Below are 15002 nucleotides of genomic sequence, written 5' to 3' on the forward strand. Positions count from 1 at the left end.
TGGAACAACATGAATGAGAATTTTTATCTTTTTATTTTAATTAACCTTTATTTTGCCAGTTGAGAACAAATTCTCATTGTCAATCATGGCCTGGCAAGAGGAACCAGCAGACATACAGTATCAAACAATAGTGACTGTGACATACAGTAATTCAAAGAACGTCAACACTGGAGCTGAAGCTCTGATGTTAAAGGGTCAGCATGTAAATGTTCATATGATCTCACTAAACTGCAAAAAACAACAATAAAAAAAATACAATTGACCCAGAATTTGATGATGTATTCCTGATCCTTGTCACACTAAACTTGGATGTCTCTTTGATTGATTTATGATTTTGTCTACAGTTTGAGGGGAACTCAAGCTGCGAGGTGATTACTTTGGGAAGAAAAAGCCAGACTTTGGCATTGTGGGTGTACCATCTCAACAAATTAAGTTAAAATCTGACTGATTAGAAACCACAAAAACAACAAATCCTTTCTGTTTTGTAGCTAAATGGCAAAATTCAAGATTAAAGGGTTATTAAAAACAAAACTGTGCTGTGAAACACATCTAAAAATTTTTGTGTCTGAAAAGGCAAAAGAACAACACAGAAGATAAAAAAAAAAAAAGTGTTCCAGAATGGCAGAAATCCAGAGACCTACTACTTTTTTCTAGAAGATTGACAGTAATGAAGAAGGAGGAAGACTAAAGATGTGATGAAAATGGTCAAAAACAGGAAGTGGAACTGCCAGAAACACACAAAGATGCATGTTTTTCAGAGTAAAACTGTAGTTCATAACATTAAAAACTCTCAAATTTATGAACTAGAATCCAAAAAATGAAGTCAAACTTTCAAAAGATTTTTTTGGGTGGGGGGTCAAACAAAAGATTTTCTTCTCTTTCCTTAATTCTAAAAAGAGAAGCAGTCCATCGCTGGTACTGAGTCCTTCAGCTTTGCTGCTTATCCCCAGAGATTTTTAAATAAGAATTGGGGCGGTGCTGCACTGTGACAGGCTGATTAGTCCACACAATTATTAATAACTGTATTACTGCCCTGTCACACTTTTCTGCACTGTGGCCATTGTCCTGCTAACACAAGAACAGTGTCATTTGTGTCATACACAAAGGCTTCAAAGTGGGCCTTTTTTTAAGTTCTGTGGGATTTCAATGAATAAGGACGTTTTTTTGTTTTTCTTTCTTTCTCTGAAATATTTCAGCTCCAAGGATCATGTACTTTGGGTACATAAAATAAATATTATTGTTTTAGAGGTGCTCTTAACACTTTTATGGACTCACTAAAAAATGCTTTTCAAATACCAGCAAAAACACCTGAAGTTATACAGTCTCCATAATTTATAACAGCATCTCTTTAAAAAATGCCATCAGATGAGAAAATGCCCTGAACAAGATTTCTGATTCTGAAATGCAAGTGCAAAAACATTTGCATATTTATTATTGAAAATAACATTTGCTAAAATGATAGACTCTCTTCAGGAAAAAGAAGAGTGAATTTTAAATGAATTTATGGATGTACATCAGCTACTTTTGATAAATTAAAGATTCATTTTCAGATGTTTAAGGGAGATTTATCCTTGTTTGGATAATATATGAAACAGCACTTTCTTTCCACAAAAACAAGGACCAGCTGTTGCATTGAGTAAAACCCACTCAGAAATGCTGTTTTCCCTCACTTCTCATGGGGTAAAAGCTTTTATTCCTTTTATTCTTCTGAACATATGAGCATTTTATGGGTTGAATTTGTGGGATTTTCTTGCTTTTCAAGAAGAATGCACTAAAGCAGACGTTGCCTAACACCAGCACAGCAAGCTTTTTGCAGACCTTTGCTGCTCACAAGCGACATTCGTTCATCCTCGAGTGAAATGACCTCTTTCTGGTCTCATATTGTCAGACGAAGCCGCACCACGACCCCGAGCCACAGCTGGTGAATATGCTCTAAGCAGTTTTAAGATGATGCTTGTAAGACAAGAGGGAAAACTGTCTGAGGACTCAGTATTATTTTAATAGTGGTGCCCGGTGGTGTGCAGGTGACCCATTTTTCAGTTGAGTCCTGCTGTCGTGTTGCGGACACATAAGATCAACACATCCTTTGCTTCTGCCTTTTGTAGGAACGTCAAATGATTGACAAATCCAACATTTATCTTCTCTACATCAGGAAATACACTAAATTAAATAATTAAAGCTGACAATAAATGTGATTTCCATTTCATTCGTTTCTATGGTTATGTCTGGATTCCTTCACTAGTTGCTGCATAGTGGACTATATAGTGTGTTCGCCATTTTGTAGAGCTGTCCGAATATACAATTTTTGTGAAATATTGTGAAATATTTCAATTTCGATACCCCTCAAACACCACCTCCTCCAAGCGCAAAAAACCCTTTTCTCTATAGATGACAGTTTTTTGTCCTGTTTCCATTTGGCAAATTTATCATCGCAAATCCAATTTGTGCATCTTATCATTAGTTATGTATATTTTAACTGATTGTCAAAGTATTTTTATTGCGTTTTTTAAATGTATTTCATTGATGTTTTTTATGATTTTAGGTTCACACTTTTTAACACCTGATAAAACGGATGAAAAACAGCCTTTGGGCTTGTTGTGCCGCATTGCAGCAATGCTTTTAATGGGACCTGTCCCTGCAAAATAAACAATAAATAGAAATAAACCATTAACTCTTTCATCAACAGAACACAGTCAGTCAAATGCTCGTGCTGATTAGATTTTCAGTACTTAAAATTGGTGACGTCATATTTGCCATTTTAATTAAACAAAAATAGCGAGCACTTTGTTTGAATTGCTTTTAAAATCCAGGGCACTAGATAGTCCAGCACTATATTGTTTTTTAGATGTTAGGGAGGGAATTTGAACATGACCTAAGTGTAATTTTATTCAATAGTTGGTCAGTCCATCACAGTTCCACATGCACTGACATACATCACATACTTGTGATGGTCTAGAAAAGATCTGTCCACACACATGAAAACAAATCATGCTAGGATTTAAAACAGGACCTTCTTGTGTGAGGTGATGGTGCAAGACAGGCCAGAAAATTCATCCATCATACAACAATGTGCAAAAAAATACTATCTTTACACAGTAATGTGTGTGTATAAAGAACTAAATAATGGACTCAAAGCAACAGCGATCAAAAACAGCATCGCTCTGTGTGAAAACAGAGCACTAGCTGGCCTCCCCTCCTCCTCCTCTTCCTGTAAGTTCAGAGTCAAAAGAAAGCAGAAAGAGGCCTCTTTGATTTTAGAGGAGGTTTTTTAGTTGAAAGTTTAAAGCTACTCATGCATTAGTGGAAGGCAGGTTTCAGGACAGAGAAGTACCCGTCTCTTTTCGGGTCAAAGAGGAACTGCTGTCGCGCAAGGATCCTGATCCTGAGCCAGAACTTCATAAATAAAAACTGTGGATTGGCAAAAGTCTGACGATACAAAACGTATCACCACACAACATATCCCTAGATGCCACTTAAAAAAAATAAAACTACGGCTATGAAAAACTTTAGCTGAACACTCTTACTACTTTCACATAAATAGGACTGTAAAAAATACATTTTATTTAAACATTAGAATTCTAAGAACTCACCTAATCTCACATACAAACTCATTTTACCCAAGCAAATTTCAAGTGCCTTTATCTTTAGGTAATTTAGGATAACTTGTCTGGTTTCCACAACCAAACTTAAATGCATTTCGCCGAGAGCGGTGTAAATGTATCTTCAACAGTTGTACTTTATGAGGTTAATGGATTAAAACAAATCAACGTACAACCTCCGACAATCTGCTTATTTCAGTTTAAACTAAGTTGTTGTTTAAGTTTCATTGAGCTGTGGAACAAAATAACCCTGAGACTAACTGGTTAACATCTACTGACAGACGGTTCTGGGGAGATTGTTTCTTTTGTGGAGCTGCTGAAAGAGGTTTGGTGTGGTGCCCACCCAACTAGTGGTCAGGGGTTTAAGTGGACACTGAGCTAAAAATGTGCTTATAAATAATTAATATAAAAATGCTTTGAAAGCAATCCCAGTCTTGCCAAACTACAATATTTCCCAGAATCATTGTTTTCCCGACATCCATATGATGAGTTGTCGGTCATTTGTTTGTGTCTCTTTGAAACAGGCAAATGTATCACAAAGAGTTGGGTGTGTGACGGAGACATCGACTGTGAAGACCACTCAGATGAAGAATCCTGCGAGTCCTCTGTCTGCAAGCCGCCCAGATACCCCTGTGCCAACGACACCTCCATGTGCCTGACACCTGACAAGATCTGCAACGGGAAAGTGGACTGTGCTGACCGCTCGGACGAAGGAGCCGTCTGTGGTAATGTTCATCTCTTGTTCTTCCATTACACCGCCTTTAAATGAAAGAACTCCTTCTCCTCCACTGTGGAAACTTTGCTGCTTCTGTAGGCAATATTGTCTTAATGAGATTTTTAAAGTTGCAAGTCAAAGGGGGATTTTTTTCCAGCTGCATTAAAGTTCATCCCACAGGTCTTTGTGTTTGGCTTCACTGGCAAGTGAGCTGTGTCACAGCTGCTGATGCAGCTTCTGTGCTTTGAGAATTTGTCATTATGAAACAACGAGGGGTCTTTAACCATCTGTTGCCAATAACTGGAAAACATGGTTTTGTAAAAGAAAATAAATAAATAAATAAACAGCTACATATGGTTGCTACCTTGCTTGACTGTCATTAAAGAACATTTAAACAGCGGAGAGATTATATTTGACTTGTTTAGTGGATTGCTGAGATGGACAACTTAAGTGATTACAATTGTCTGACAAACAATAAGCATAAAGATGAAACTTGTCATAGCTTATGACAATAATTGCTCTTGATGAAGATATTTCCACAGCTTGATTTCAGGCTTGCAACAGCTTTTCTTCAAAAAACACAACTATCTTTTCCAGCTTGTCTTTACACCTCTGTTCACAGCAGCTGGTTAGTAAATGGAGCGAGCCTAGATGGATCATTCCTCTTTCAAGTGGGTTTGTCATGTAAAATGTCTCATTATTGACCATCTGACTGAACATTTTCAGGATTGTATGGCTTATAAAGTAATGAGGGAAAGTATTTTTTGTTTATCTTTCACCAGTTTCAAGCAAAATTCATCAATGACGCTTTAAACAGAAACATTTCAGCTCCAATCAGATCGTTAAAAACCACATCATTTTCCCCCCTCATTGAACTTGGAGAGTGGCATTTTTTTTACCAAAGAGTTCCGTTTTGGTCTCATCTGTTTAAATGATGTCTTTATCCCGTGGATGGTTTCTGGGGAACTTTAGACAAGTACGGACTTATGGTGGCTTAAGCAGGGGGACTTTTGCAGGATTTGAAGCTGTACTGAGGTCATGTGTGGATAACCATTATTACTGGGGTCTCAGCTCTCTTCAGGTCATTGACCAGTACCCCTGGGTAGTTCTGGGCTGTTTCCTCACCATTTTTAAGATAGTTTGTACTGATGAGATTTTCTGTGTAGCTCCAGGTGGAGGGAGAATGTCAGGGATCTTGATCTTTTAAATCTTCTTTTCAGTTATAGTTGCTCCAACAATGGATTTCTTCTCTTCAAACTGCTTGCTTATTTTATGTTCATTCCAGTCTTATTGAGATCTACAATCTCGTCCCCAGTGTTCTTTTACAGCTATTTGGTCTTGGTCATGGCCAAGTCGCAGTCTAACTGTTTAAGGGTGTGGACAGGCGTCATTTATACAGATAACCAGTTCAAACTGGTGACATTGGTAAAGGTAATAATTGGATGAAAGAATAATTTCTTATAGAAGAAGTAACAGGTCTGTAAAATACATAATTCTAGCTTTTCTGAAATGTTGAATCTCTCCATCATTGTACAAATGAATTATTTAAACATCAAACAATATCATTTCCTGCATTCTTTATTTATATCCTGTTTCTCACAGTTGAGAGAGAACAAACATTGTTGAACTTGCTTACCTTTTTATGTGAGACATCTACAGGATCAGATACTTCCATTAGATACTGAGAAATGCCCCACTGTTTGGAACTATGGCCTACTAACATAAAACATAAAACATAAAAGCCCAGATAGCCCACACATGATAGCAGGATAGAAATAATTAGGGATGTCTTGAGCTGGTCACATAGTGTAAACTCAATCGGATGCTACATACCACTCAGGGATTGAATATTTATTTTATCATTGTTGTAAACAGCACTATATAAATCAAGCTCATGATTACAGATACAAATTCTGCTAGAAGTCAGCATATCATGAATGGATCACAGCATTTTATTGCTGTAAACTGGAGCAGAATACGGCAGCAGCTTGAAGTGGAGGTGCACAAAAAAGTTGGGTGTATTTAGCAATTTATTCACAGCTTTGGACTTCGGGGCACAATCACTCTTTTAAGAAGCATTTTAACTCCTGGGCCACAAAGATTTCTACAATTTGACAAAGGGTTGAACTAGGAGTGTTTTTATAATCTACCTCATAAAAGAAAGAAATAATATGGAATCTGGACTAAAAAAAAACATTTTTACATTGATTGAAACGTTATACAATTTAAAACAGAACATTTTGACAGAACATTAATAAGAATCATCAATACAATATATTCCAGTTTGGCAGGCCAGATTAAATGATTTTAGGGGCTGCATGTGGCCCCCGGGCCATAGTTTTCCCACCCCTGATCTATAGGTTTGTCTTAACTCAAACAAGGACCTGCAAAAGCATTTTTGTTTCTTTTTAATGAGAACGGCGCTCTCAGTGCTGCCAACCTAGAGATAATTCAGAGGAGGCTGCCTAGGGGCCGTCTACAAAGTACAAGCTCTCAAGAAAAGTGATAAAAAATAAAAAAAGAAAAGCCATAATGTTTGCAAAGCAACTGAAAGTGCTAGTCATGAATACCCATATGTATGCACGACAACATATTTTATAGAATTTTAAATGGAGAAATGAATTGCATGTGATCAAAAATGTTCTATAGCTCTAAAGATCCTAAAGCTACAGTCACCAAAGTTTCTCACATGACTGATTATCACATTTCTTTACTAGTTAAGAGTTAACTATTTTTTGTGGTTGATGCACAATTTTTACTTGATTGTGCAAGCTACATCACAGAAGTGCTCTGTTTAAGTGTTAAAATATAAAAAAAAGTGAATAAAGTAAGTGTTTATTAAATGTGTTATTTTTTTTAATGTGTTAAAAGTATCAAGTCGAGTAACAGGAGATACTCAAAATCAAATGACTTTGAATCGGATTCCGGCCCAAAAAAATAAGATCGGGACGTCCCTACAAAAACCAGAATCCTTGGCAAATGTAACACTAAAGCAGTAGGGGGCGTCCCGAATGTTTAGTTAATGCATTGTTTGGCTCCGCCGATGCATGCATGAAATGATCAATAATAAAATTTGAACTTTAGATAGCTGTTTACAAAAAAGCCTAACGCAGCTGCACACAAATGCAAACCTAACAAAAGAGACAAAAGCACCTACACCAATGTTAACGCCTACAATTTTTTTGTTTGTTTTATTATTTTACTGTAACAAATCACATTTTCTCTTGTTCTCAATTTTTTGTCCACTTTGTGCAGGTTCCCCTTAAAACATACAGTTTATGGACTTCCTGTTTTGGTTGTCTGGAACCAAGGAGAACATTGCGTAAACCATTGAAGTATTAGTGATTCTGAAAGTGTTATCTAATGTCTTTCAGGGAACAAAGGGCTCCTTTTGATGGGTTTCAGTGTGGCTCAGATTCTAGGGCAGGTCTCAGTTGACCTGTGCACAACCCTGCAGTAGGGTTTTTGTTGAAAACCAGAACTTTCTTGACATGTTTATCTCTCTGTTGAAATAATAAAATTACCATTTGTTTTTCACTTTAATGTCTTTGTAGAAATAAAGCGTCTCGTTCCGGAATTTCTCATTCAGTAACTTCTATGAATAGGAGGGTTTTAATATCACATTTGTCTTGTTTGTGTCGAATGACGTCTCCCCTCTCTCCACTCCAGACATGTGTCTGGTAGCCCGGGGGGGCTGCAGTCACCAGTGCACCGTGGCACCAGGGAAAGGAGTCGTGTGTTCTTGTCCCCCTGGGCTTCACCTTGACTCCAGCAACAAGACGTGCGAGGTGGTGGACTACTGCAGCCGTCACCTGAAGTGCAGCCAAGTGTGTGAGCAGTACAAGACCACGGTGAAGTGCTCCTGTTATCCCGGCTGGACGCTGGACTCAGACGGGGACAGCTGTCACAGCACCGGTAACGAGCCCCCATTGGTTTTGGTTGTTTTTATTCTGTTATGACGGCGGTTGTGATGGAGTGGGCTGATGTCTGCAGTGGGTTAAATCTGTTTCAGGTCATAACTGAACATCAACTGTCAGGGATTCTGGAGTTTTCTCTCACAAGTTAAAAAGTAGAATTTCATTGGCTTCTAGGAAACAATAATAAAAATCCAAATAAAGTGAGTGTAAATATTAGACAAACGAAACATCACATCTACAAACAAATAGCTTTCTTTAAATACACATTTAATCTCAACCAAATTAGTAGTGTAGTAGGATCTCTTAAAAGGCTTTTAAAGGTAAATTCACAAGATCTTCAAAACATTTTGGCCATTTCATGAAGATTCAAAGACATAAATTCCTCCCTGACAAAGTTAAAAATTCAGAAATTCATGAAGGAAAATGTGCAATAACAAATGTTAATCTTTCACTACTGATCAATTATTTTGTGACAGTTTTTGGATGGAAAAAATGGTTAAAAAATATTGCTCGTTTTGTGGGATGCTGTTTTGTGGAACAGAAACAAATAATTTTATTTGAATAAAATACTATATGAAGTATATAGATGTGTACAAAGCATGTATGTAAAATATTCATCCGTCTATTTTTTAAACTTCCTTTACTCTTATTCCCTAAATCTTTCAGTTATGAATTACTTTTACTTTAAAAGTAGTGAAGTAGAAATTTAGAGCGTTGATATTCATAAGAAACTGGCTAAATGATTTCTACCTTAAGCCTTAGTCACAACTGCCCCTTCCGGGTGGATATGGGCTGTCTGCGGGGTAAAAACGGTCAAACCTTTACAAGGCACGCAGGTGACCGACACGAAATATCAAGTTCGTAGACCTCTTGATGAAGATTTTTTTCCGCTGCGGGCGACAGGTCCTAGTGAACACTTATACAACACGCAAGGGCAAGTAAGGGGGAAGAAGGTGAGACACATTTTTTTCTTTTAAATCCTCCTAAATCCTGCGCAAAGAGCCCAAAAGTGCTATTCATGAGTGTGCACTCTTTGTATGCAGCCTGACTGTTAGAAAAGAAGAAATTACACAATCAGTGTAGTATGTGTGCACATCCTGCAGGTTTCCTAGGGGCACTTGCATATCACTTGTAATCAGTAAGGAGCCAGTACACGTTTAAGACTAGGGTGTGGCATCAGCCTATGAATACTTCAAGATACCATTACCACACGCACGACATTGGTACATTCCATTTTGATGACGTCCCTTGAGGTGGTCGCAGGAGACTCAAGAGAACTGCAAGTCACACCTGTGCACCGCTTAAGATGCAGCCGCTCCCATCTATGACCCTCCACTGACCTAGACAACGCAAAAACCCACAGCACCTGAACTGGTGCAAGTGACTGTGGCTTTAATTGAAATCCTATTGTTATTTATGAGCAGCTTGAAAGTCCTTCAGGTTTGAAAGTAACAATAACAACTTGAATTTGTTTCAAAGATTTATCTCTATATTTTATTCCGGCAATGATGACATCTGTCTTTTAATTAATTTTACCCCTGATGGAAATGAGAAACGTTTCTCAAAACTATTATACAGCGTTTTTATGCATATAAAGAAAATCAATAAAAAAAAAACAAAGTAAACCAAAATGAAAAAAGAAACACTCAAAAGATGATTTGAATGTTTCAGGAAGTTCATACTCACATTTCAGATTAGTCTCTGTTCTTGACCATAAAAGATATTTTTCATTTTCAATCAACACCAACATTAGTTTGGTTCCAGCTATGGCGTGGAATGATGGACATGTCTCTACCTACATTCTGTGCAAACAGCTCTCCTAAGGTTAGATTCATTGAGCATGAAATGCTGTTAGGATGAAGCCTATATAAAATCTCTTGATGAAATCCTTGTGAATGTTTACTTTGCATATCTCTATTTTTGGGTTAAGCTGTTCAGACATTTCCTGAAAATATATGAATCCTTCATTTTCTTGGAAAGCTATTCATGAACCGTTTTGATTGAGGCTGTGTGACCTTTCCACTTATAAATGTTGCCTTGTGTCAGCTTGCAGGACATCATACTTTAGACATCTTCTCTCAACACTAAATCCATATGAAGTATATATTATCTTTGGCGCTTTGGTTTGAAGTGTGAAAAAAATGATGATGTAAACAATAATCTGGTTGGTTCACACCATCTATTTCAAGTGTGTTTTGAACCAAATATTTTTTGCATCGTTTGGATCCAACACCCAAACAATCATAAGGTAAAGTCAAATGTAAGTGAGTGTAGACCAAAGAACTTTTTTTTACTAGGATCCTGAAGTGTTTCTCCTTTTTTTTAAGTGGATTTCTGTTAAGAGGTTTATTTAATATTTTTGAAAAGACACTGTCTCTTCTGAACCTGCTTGCTTACTGCTTGCTGTCTGTGCTGGCTGTGCTTAAGCCCAACCTCAAACTGTGACATATGGTGCCCACAGACAGAGACAGGCTGCAGGAAGTGCCACATTTTCAGCTTAATTTAACTCTAAACCTCACCAGAGTCAAAATCAATAACTTTAGGACTTGTGCATTTACCCAGGAAGAGCAGGTGTTTCATAGTAATGTCTCTTTTTCTGTTAATTATGATACTGAATTTGTTAGAACTTCAAAACATGTTTAAACCTCACTCTCATTGCTGATTTACTTTTTTTAAAAGAAAAAATAATATTTTTATGGCACAGGAGAAAATCCTTAAATTATGGAGTATTTGCATTGTGTATTTGCATCCCTGCTAACCTGCAGTTATACATGTAAATATTTTTTAAGCATTATAGTAATTCTTAACCAAAAGGAAAAGATATTGACCTTGTTTCCATTTTGTTCCGTTTGATCCTACTTCTGCTGTTCAATGGCGTAAACCACATGATCTTTTTGCATGATTTAACCATGTTACTAGTATGTCTGTGTTCAGGTTTACATATTTTTCTTCATTAATAAAATCTTTAGTGGAACATGTGTCAAATTTTCTTCCACACACTTTGAAAGTAGCTTTTTGCAACATCTTGACTGATTTAGTTTTTTGTATAAATGCTCTCAAAACTTAAAACTCATTTTCAGTGTTATGCAGATGACACCCAGCTCTATTTAAATGAGCTATACTATGCAAAATTAGCTTTTTGAGCTGTGTATTGTGTATTGTAATGACAGTTCCTCACAAAAAACAACCCCAAAGGGATATTTTGATCCATTCACACATTTCTGAGTGCCAGACCTTTCAAATCCAGTGGGTTCTAACATTCATACGTATATAAGTGAGAAACCGCCCCTTCAAGGAAGACTGTGCACTGCCAGCACCGCCCCATGCTAACACATACACCCACTTTCTCTTTGGAGCTAGCAGTGATCGGCTAAAATGCTTTTCTTTTAAATGCACAATATGCACATCCATCTTTGTAAAAGTTAGGATGCTGTGTCTTTTCTTGAGCAAAACGCAGACATGCTGCCGAGGCCGGCTCTAGGTTGACATCATGAAACATGGTGCCTCAAAGATCGAGGGGTTCACTACTGGGTTGGAAAATGAGCAGCGAAAATAACTAAAATTTCATTTAAAAAATGCTCTTTAGTGTGCCAAAGGTAATAAATGATCATATATATATATGAACATCGTTTACTTAGGAAAGCATGATGATGATCATCACATCCTAATAATGTGATGTAAATGGTTTAGTTTATTTCCCTTGAATTTAAATGCAGTATAAACAGAAAAGTGGTAGAAAATGATTGTTTTTGTCCCATGAAACTAGACATTTTATGTTAAATAACTGCATTTATCTAGCTGGCAAAAGCTTCTTGTATTAGACTAAATGTTGAAACAGATGTTACAGACTCAGCAGAGACTAAAAGACTTAAGAACAGTTTTCACCCAACTTGCAATAAATATACTAAATTAATAAGCGAGATTGCTTGGTATATTTAGTATATAAAAACGTTAAAAATCTGAAGCACCTGAAGCAATGGAATGGTGGATGTTTTTACAACGTACTGCATTCTGTATATATGTATATACTGTATTCTGGTCATGAGATTTCTATTGGGAAAATTTATTTGATTATTATTTAAATTTCACTCTTTATGTCTTGGTTGTAATTTTTATCAGAGTAAATTCTTGTTTTTTCAAGGAATGACTGATGCACTAACCAATAGCACTTTTTCATAGAGGTTGTTGTACCAATGACATTTAAACTATCTGTATGATGCTCTTCGGCACAGTGATTGTGAATTAATTTACTTTAGTGTTGCATCCTGGTCTTGTATTTGGTAGAAGAGTAAGCTCAACAAAGTAAAGCAATAAAAAGTATAAAGATGAATAATATTTAATGAAGTTTCAAATTCAACACTTTAGGGTTATACTGAGAATCAGTTTACCATCAGCGCGTTGTGTATTTTAGGAACAGAACAAGAAGTGGCCCGGAATGAGACAAAATTCTCCTTTTTTTCTCTCAAGTGGCTAACTCCGCCCCCTTAGGACCCTCCCGTGTGGACCAGTTGTCAGTGTGTTCAAACCCTGCTGCAAATGCAGTGTCTGATTCTAATTGGTTCATCTGAATTGTTTTGTGAGCTGCAGCTGGATGTGGAAAACATCAGGGAAGTGGTCAAAAGGTTCATCTTTGTTCACTAAAAGTTACTAAATTATTATATAAAAAAACAAAACACATTATTTTAGCCTATTCCACAACAGTAGCCCAAAAGTGCCAAACTTCTGTCTATTAAAACCCAAACGAAGGAGGCTTTTCTGGCACAATTTCAGGTTCTTGTCATAGCAAATAGTATTTGTAACCTTTCGAACCATTCTGTCAAAAAACACCTACATTCATGTCCAAAAAACTAAGTTTTTTTTGTAACTTTATTTTAGTTTAGTTGTAAGTGTTACTTTTGTTAGTCTGTTAGGCCGTGAAGTGGGGTAAAAAAAACACATCCAGACGGCAGCCAGAGCAAATCTCTTTCCCTCTTAATCACTCACTTCAGAAAACTTACACAGTTCTTGTTTCTTCCTGTTCTCTCCTCGATCAGATCCATTTGAGGCATTCATCATTTTCTCAATCCGGCATGAGATAAGACGAATAGACCTTCACAAGCGAGACTACAGCCTGCTGGTGCCAGGACTTCGAAACACTATCGCGTTAGACTTCCACTTTAGCCGCAGCCTCCTTTACTGGACAGACGTGGTGGAAGATAAGATCTACAGAGGACGACTCTCTGAGTCTGGTGGTAAGTATGCACACAGGAGCACACACAAGGATAGCAATGGACCTAACAATTTGGCATGCCTTTGACAGCTGCTGCACAGTGATTTATTGACTTTAGTGAGTCATATCTTGCTCATATACCTCCTCTAGCCCCTATAATAGAAGTTTAGGATGCTGATGGTGATGCTGGTCTGTTTAATTCCTTTACCTTTACAAACACTCATCTCAGCTGTGGCTCGATGTTCTGTCGCTTAAAAAATTCATCACAGGTTGGCCGCAGCTGAAAATTGCTTCAAGAGCAGAAGTTTTCAGCTTCTCATAAAGTCAGAACTTCTTGTTCCCTCTTTTTATTTTTCTAGGTGGCACTTCTCTTGGCTTTATTTCCCTCGGTGGAGCTGTAGAAATGGCAGCCAAGCTGTGTCTGTTGTCCTCTTTAGAGAGGCATAAATAAAAACTCAGGCATCTGAGAATAATTGTAAACACTTGGATTATAAATATAGTGGGGAAACCCATTTAAAATGCTTAATGGAACTCTGCAGGAAGTAATCTTGTTTTATTTTTACCCTTTTCATAAGATTTTATTTCCTCTTCTGCCCAGGGAGCTTTTCTGTAAGAACTGCCCCTACAAGCCGACACGTTCTCTTAACAGCAATGTCAGTCCAATTGTGTTGTGCCTTTGTCAATATTGTTTCAGGAGTGACCGGAATTGAGGTGGTTGTTCAGCACGGCTTGGCCACTCCAGAGGGCCTTGCTGTGGACTGGATCACAGGGAAGCTGTACTGGATTGATAGTAATCTGGACCAGATTGAGGTTGCCAAGCTTAACGGAGAAATGCGGACGACACTGATTGCGGGAGGCATGGAGCACCCACGTGCCATCGCTCTTGACCCAGGAGAGGGGTATGTTTAAAGCCGTCCATACTACTCCACCCATTAGGTACGTGATGAGTGGGTCATGAACCGACCAGCTCTCATAGGAAACGTTCACAGCCGGCGCCTGTTTGTGAGCTGGATTTTCATACCGTGAGGTTGTCTGCATACAAACAGTACCGGGGGGGTACTGCGTGAAGACTGAGTCCTGCAGAAACATTATTTCCCCTTAAGTGAGAGAAGAAACTGAATCGATTTCTGAAAATAGAAAAGGTCTTTTTTTTTCCAATTACTGTATTTGTCTGAGTAGAAGTTGCAGTGTTTTGCGTAATTTGGTCAGGGGTGCGACTTTTGCTCAGGTGCAACTTATACGTGATATTTTGAAAATAAATAGCAACAACCACTAGAGTGCTGCTGAGTTGTACGCCACGCTCGCTGGAATTGTTTAAAAGCGAGCCAGAGTATGAAGAATTCAAGGGATTAAGTGAATGAAAGTGATTTAAATAGTTTGTTTCACTTGTTAGCATGTTCTTTATGAAAAATGGGTTTCTGAATTATTGTTTATATTTAAATAGAAATATCAGAAATATCAGATATCCTCCTTTGTTTCAAGAAGCTAAATAAGAATCATTGTGTCACGGTAAGCGTGCTTATATTCATTTTATTACTGTAATCTATTCCCTAATGATGATT

The 15002-nt window shown here is 37.5% G+C and overlaps 1 protein-coding gene across 9 annotated transcripts in view; it reads left to right on the forward strand.

Annotated features, from left to right (window-relative positions):
* Window positions 1-15002, forward strand: part of lrp1bb (low density lipoprotein receptor-related protein 1Bb) — a 389546-nt gene that overhangs the window by 250137 nt on the left and 124407 nt on the right. For all 9 annotated transcript variants that reach the window (XM_078939203.1, XM_078939200.1, XM_078939196.1 and 6 more), the window contains 4 exons: window positions 4124-4324; window positions 7984-8229; window positions 13265-13462; window positions 14135-14339. In XM_078939203.1, the coding sequence (XP_078795329.1) occupies window positions 4124-4324; window positions 7984-8229; window positions 13265-13462; window positions 14135-14339 (850 nt within the window). The remainder of the gene's footprint in view (window positions 1-4123; window positions 4325-7983; window positions 8230-13264; window positions 13463-14134; window positions 14340-15002) is intronic.

This window comes from Oryzias latipes, chromosome 21, assembly GCF_053564925.1.
Source record: "Oryzias latipes strain Hd-rR chromosome 21, Olatipes_Hd-rR_3.1".
Taxonomy (NCBI): Eukaryota; Metazoa; Chordata; class Actinopteri; order Beloniformes; family Adrianichthyidae; genus Oryzias; species Oryzias latipes.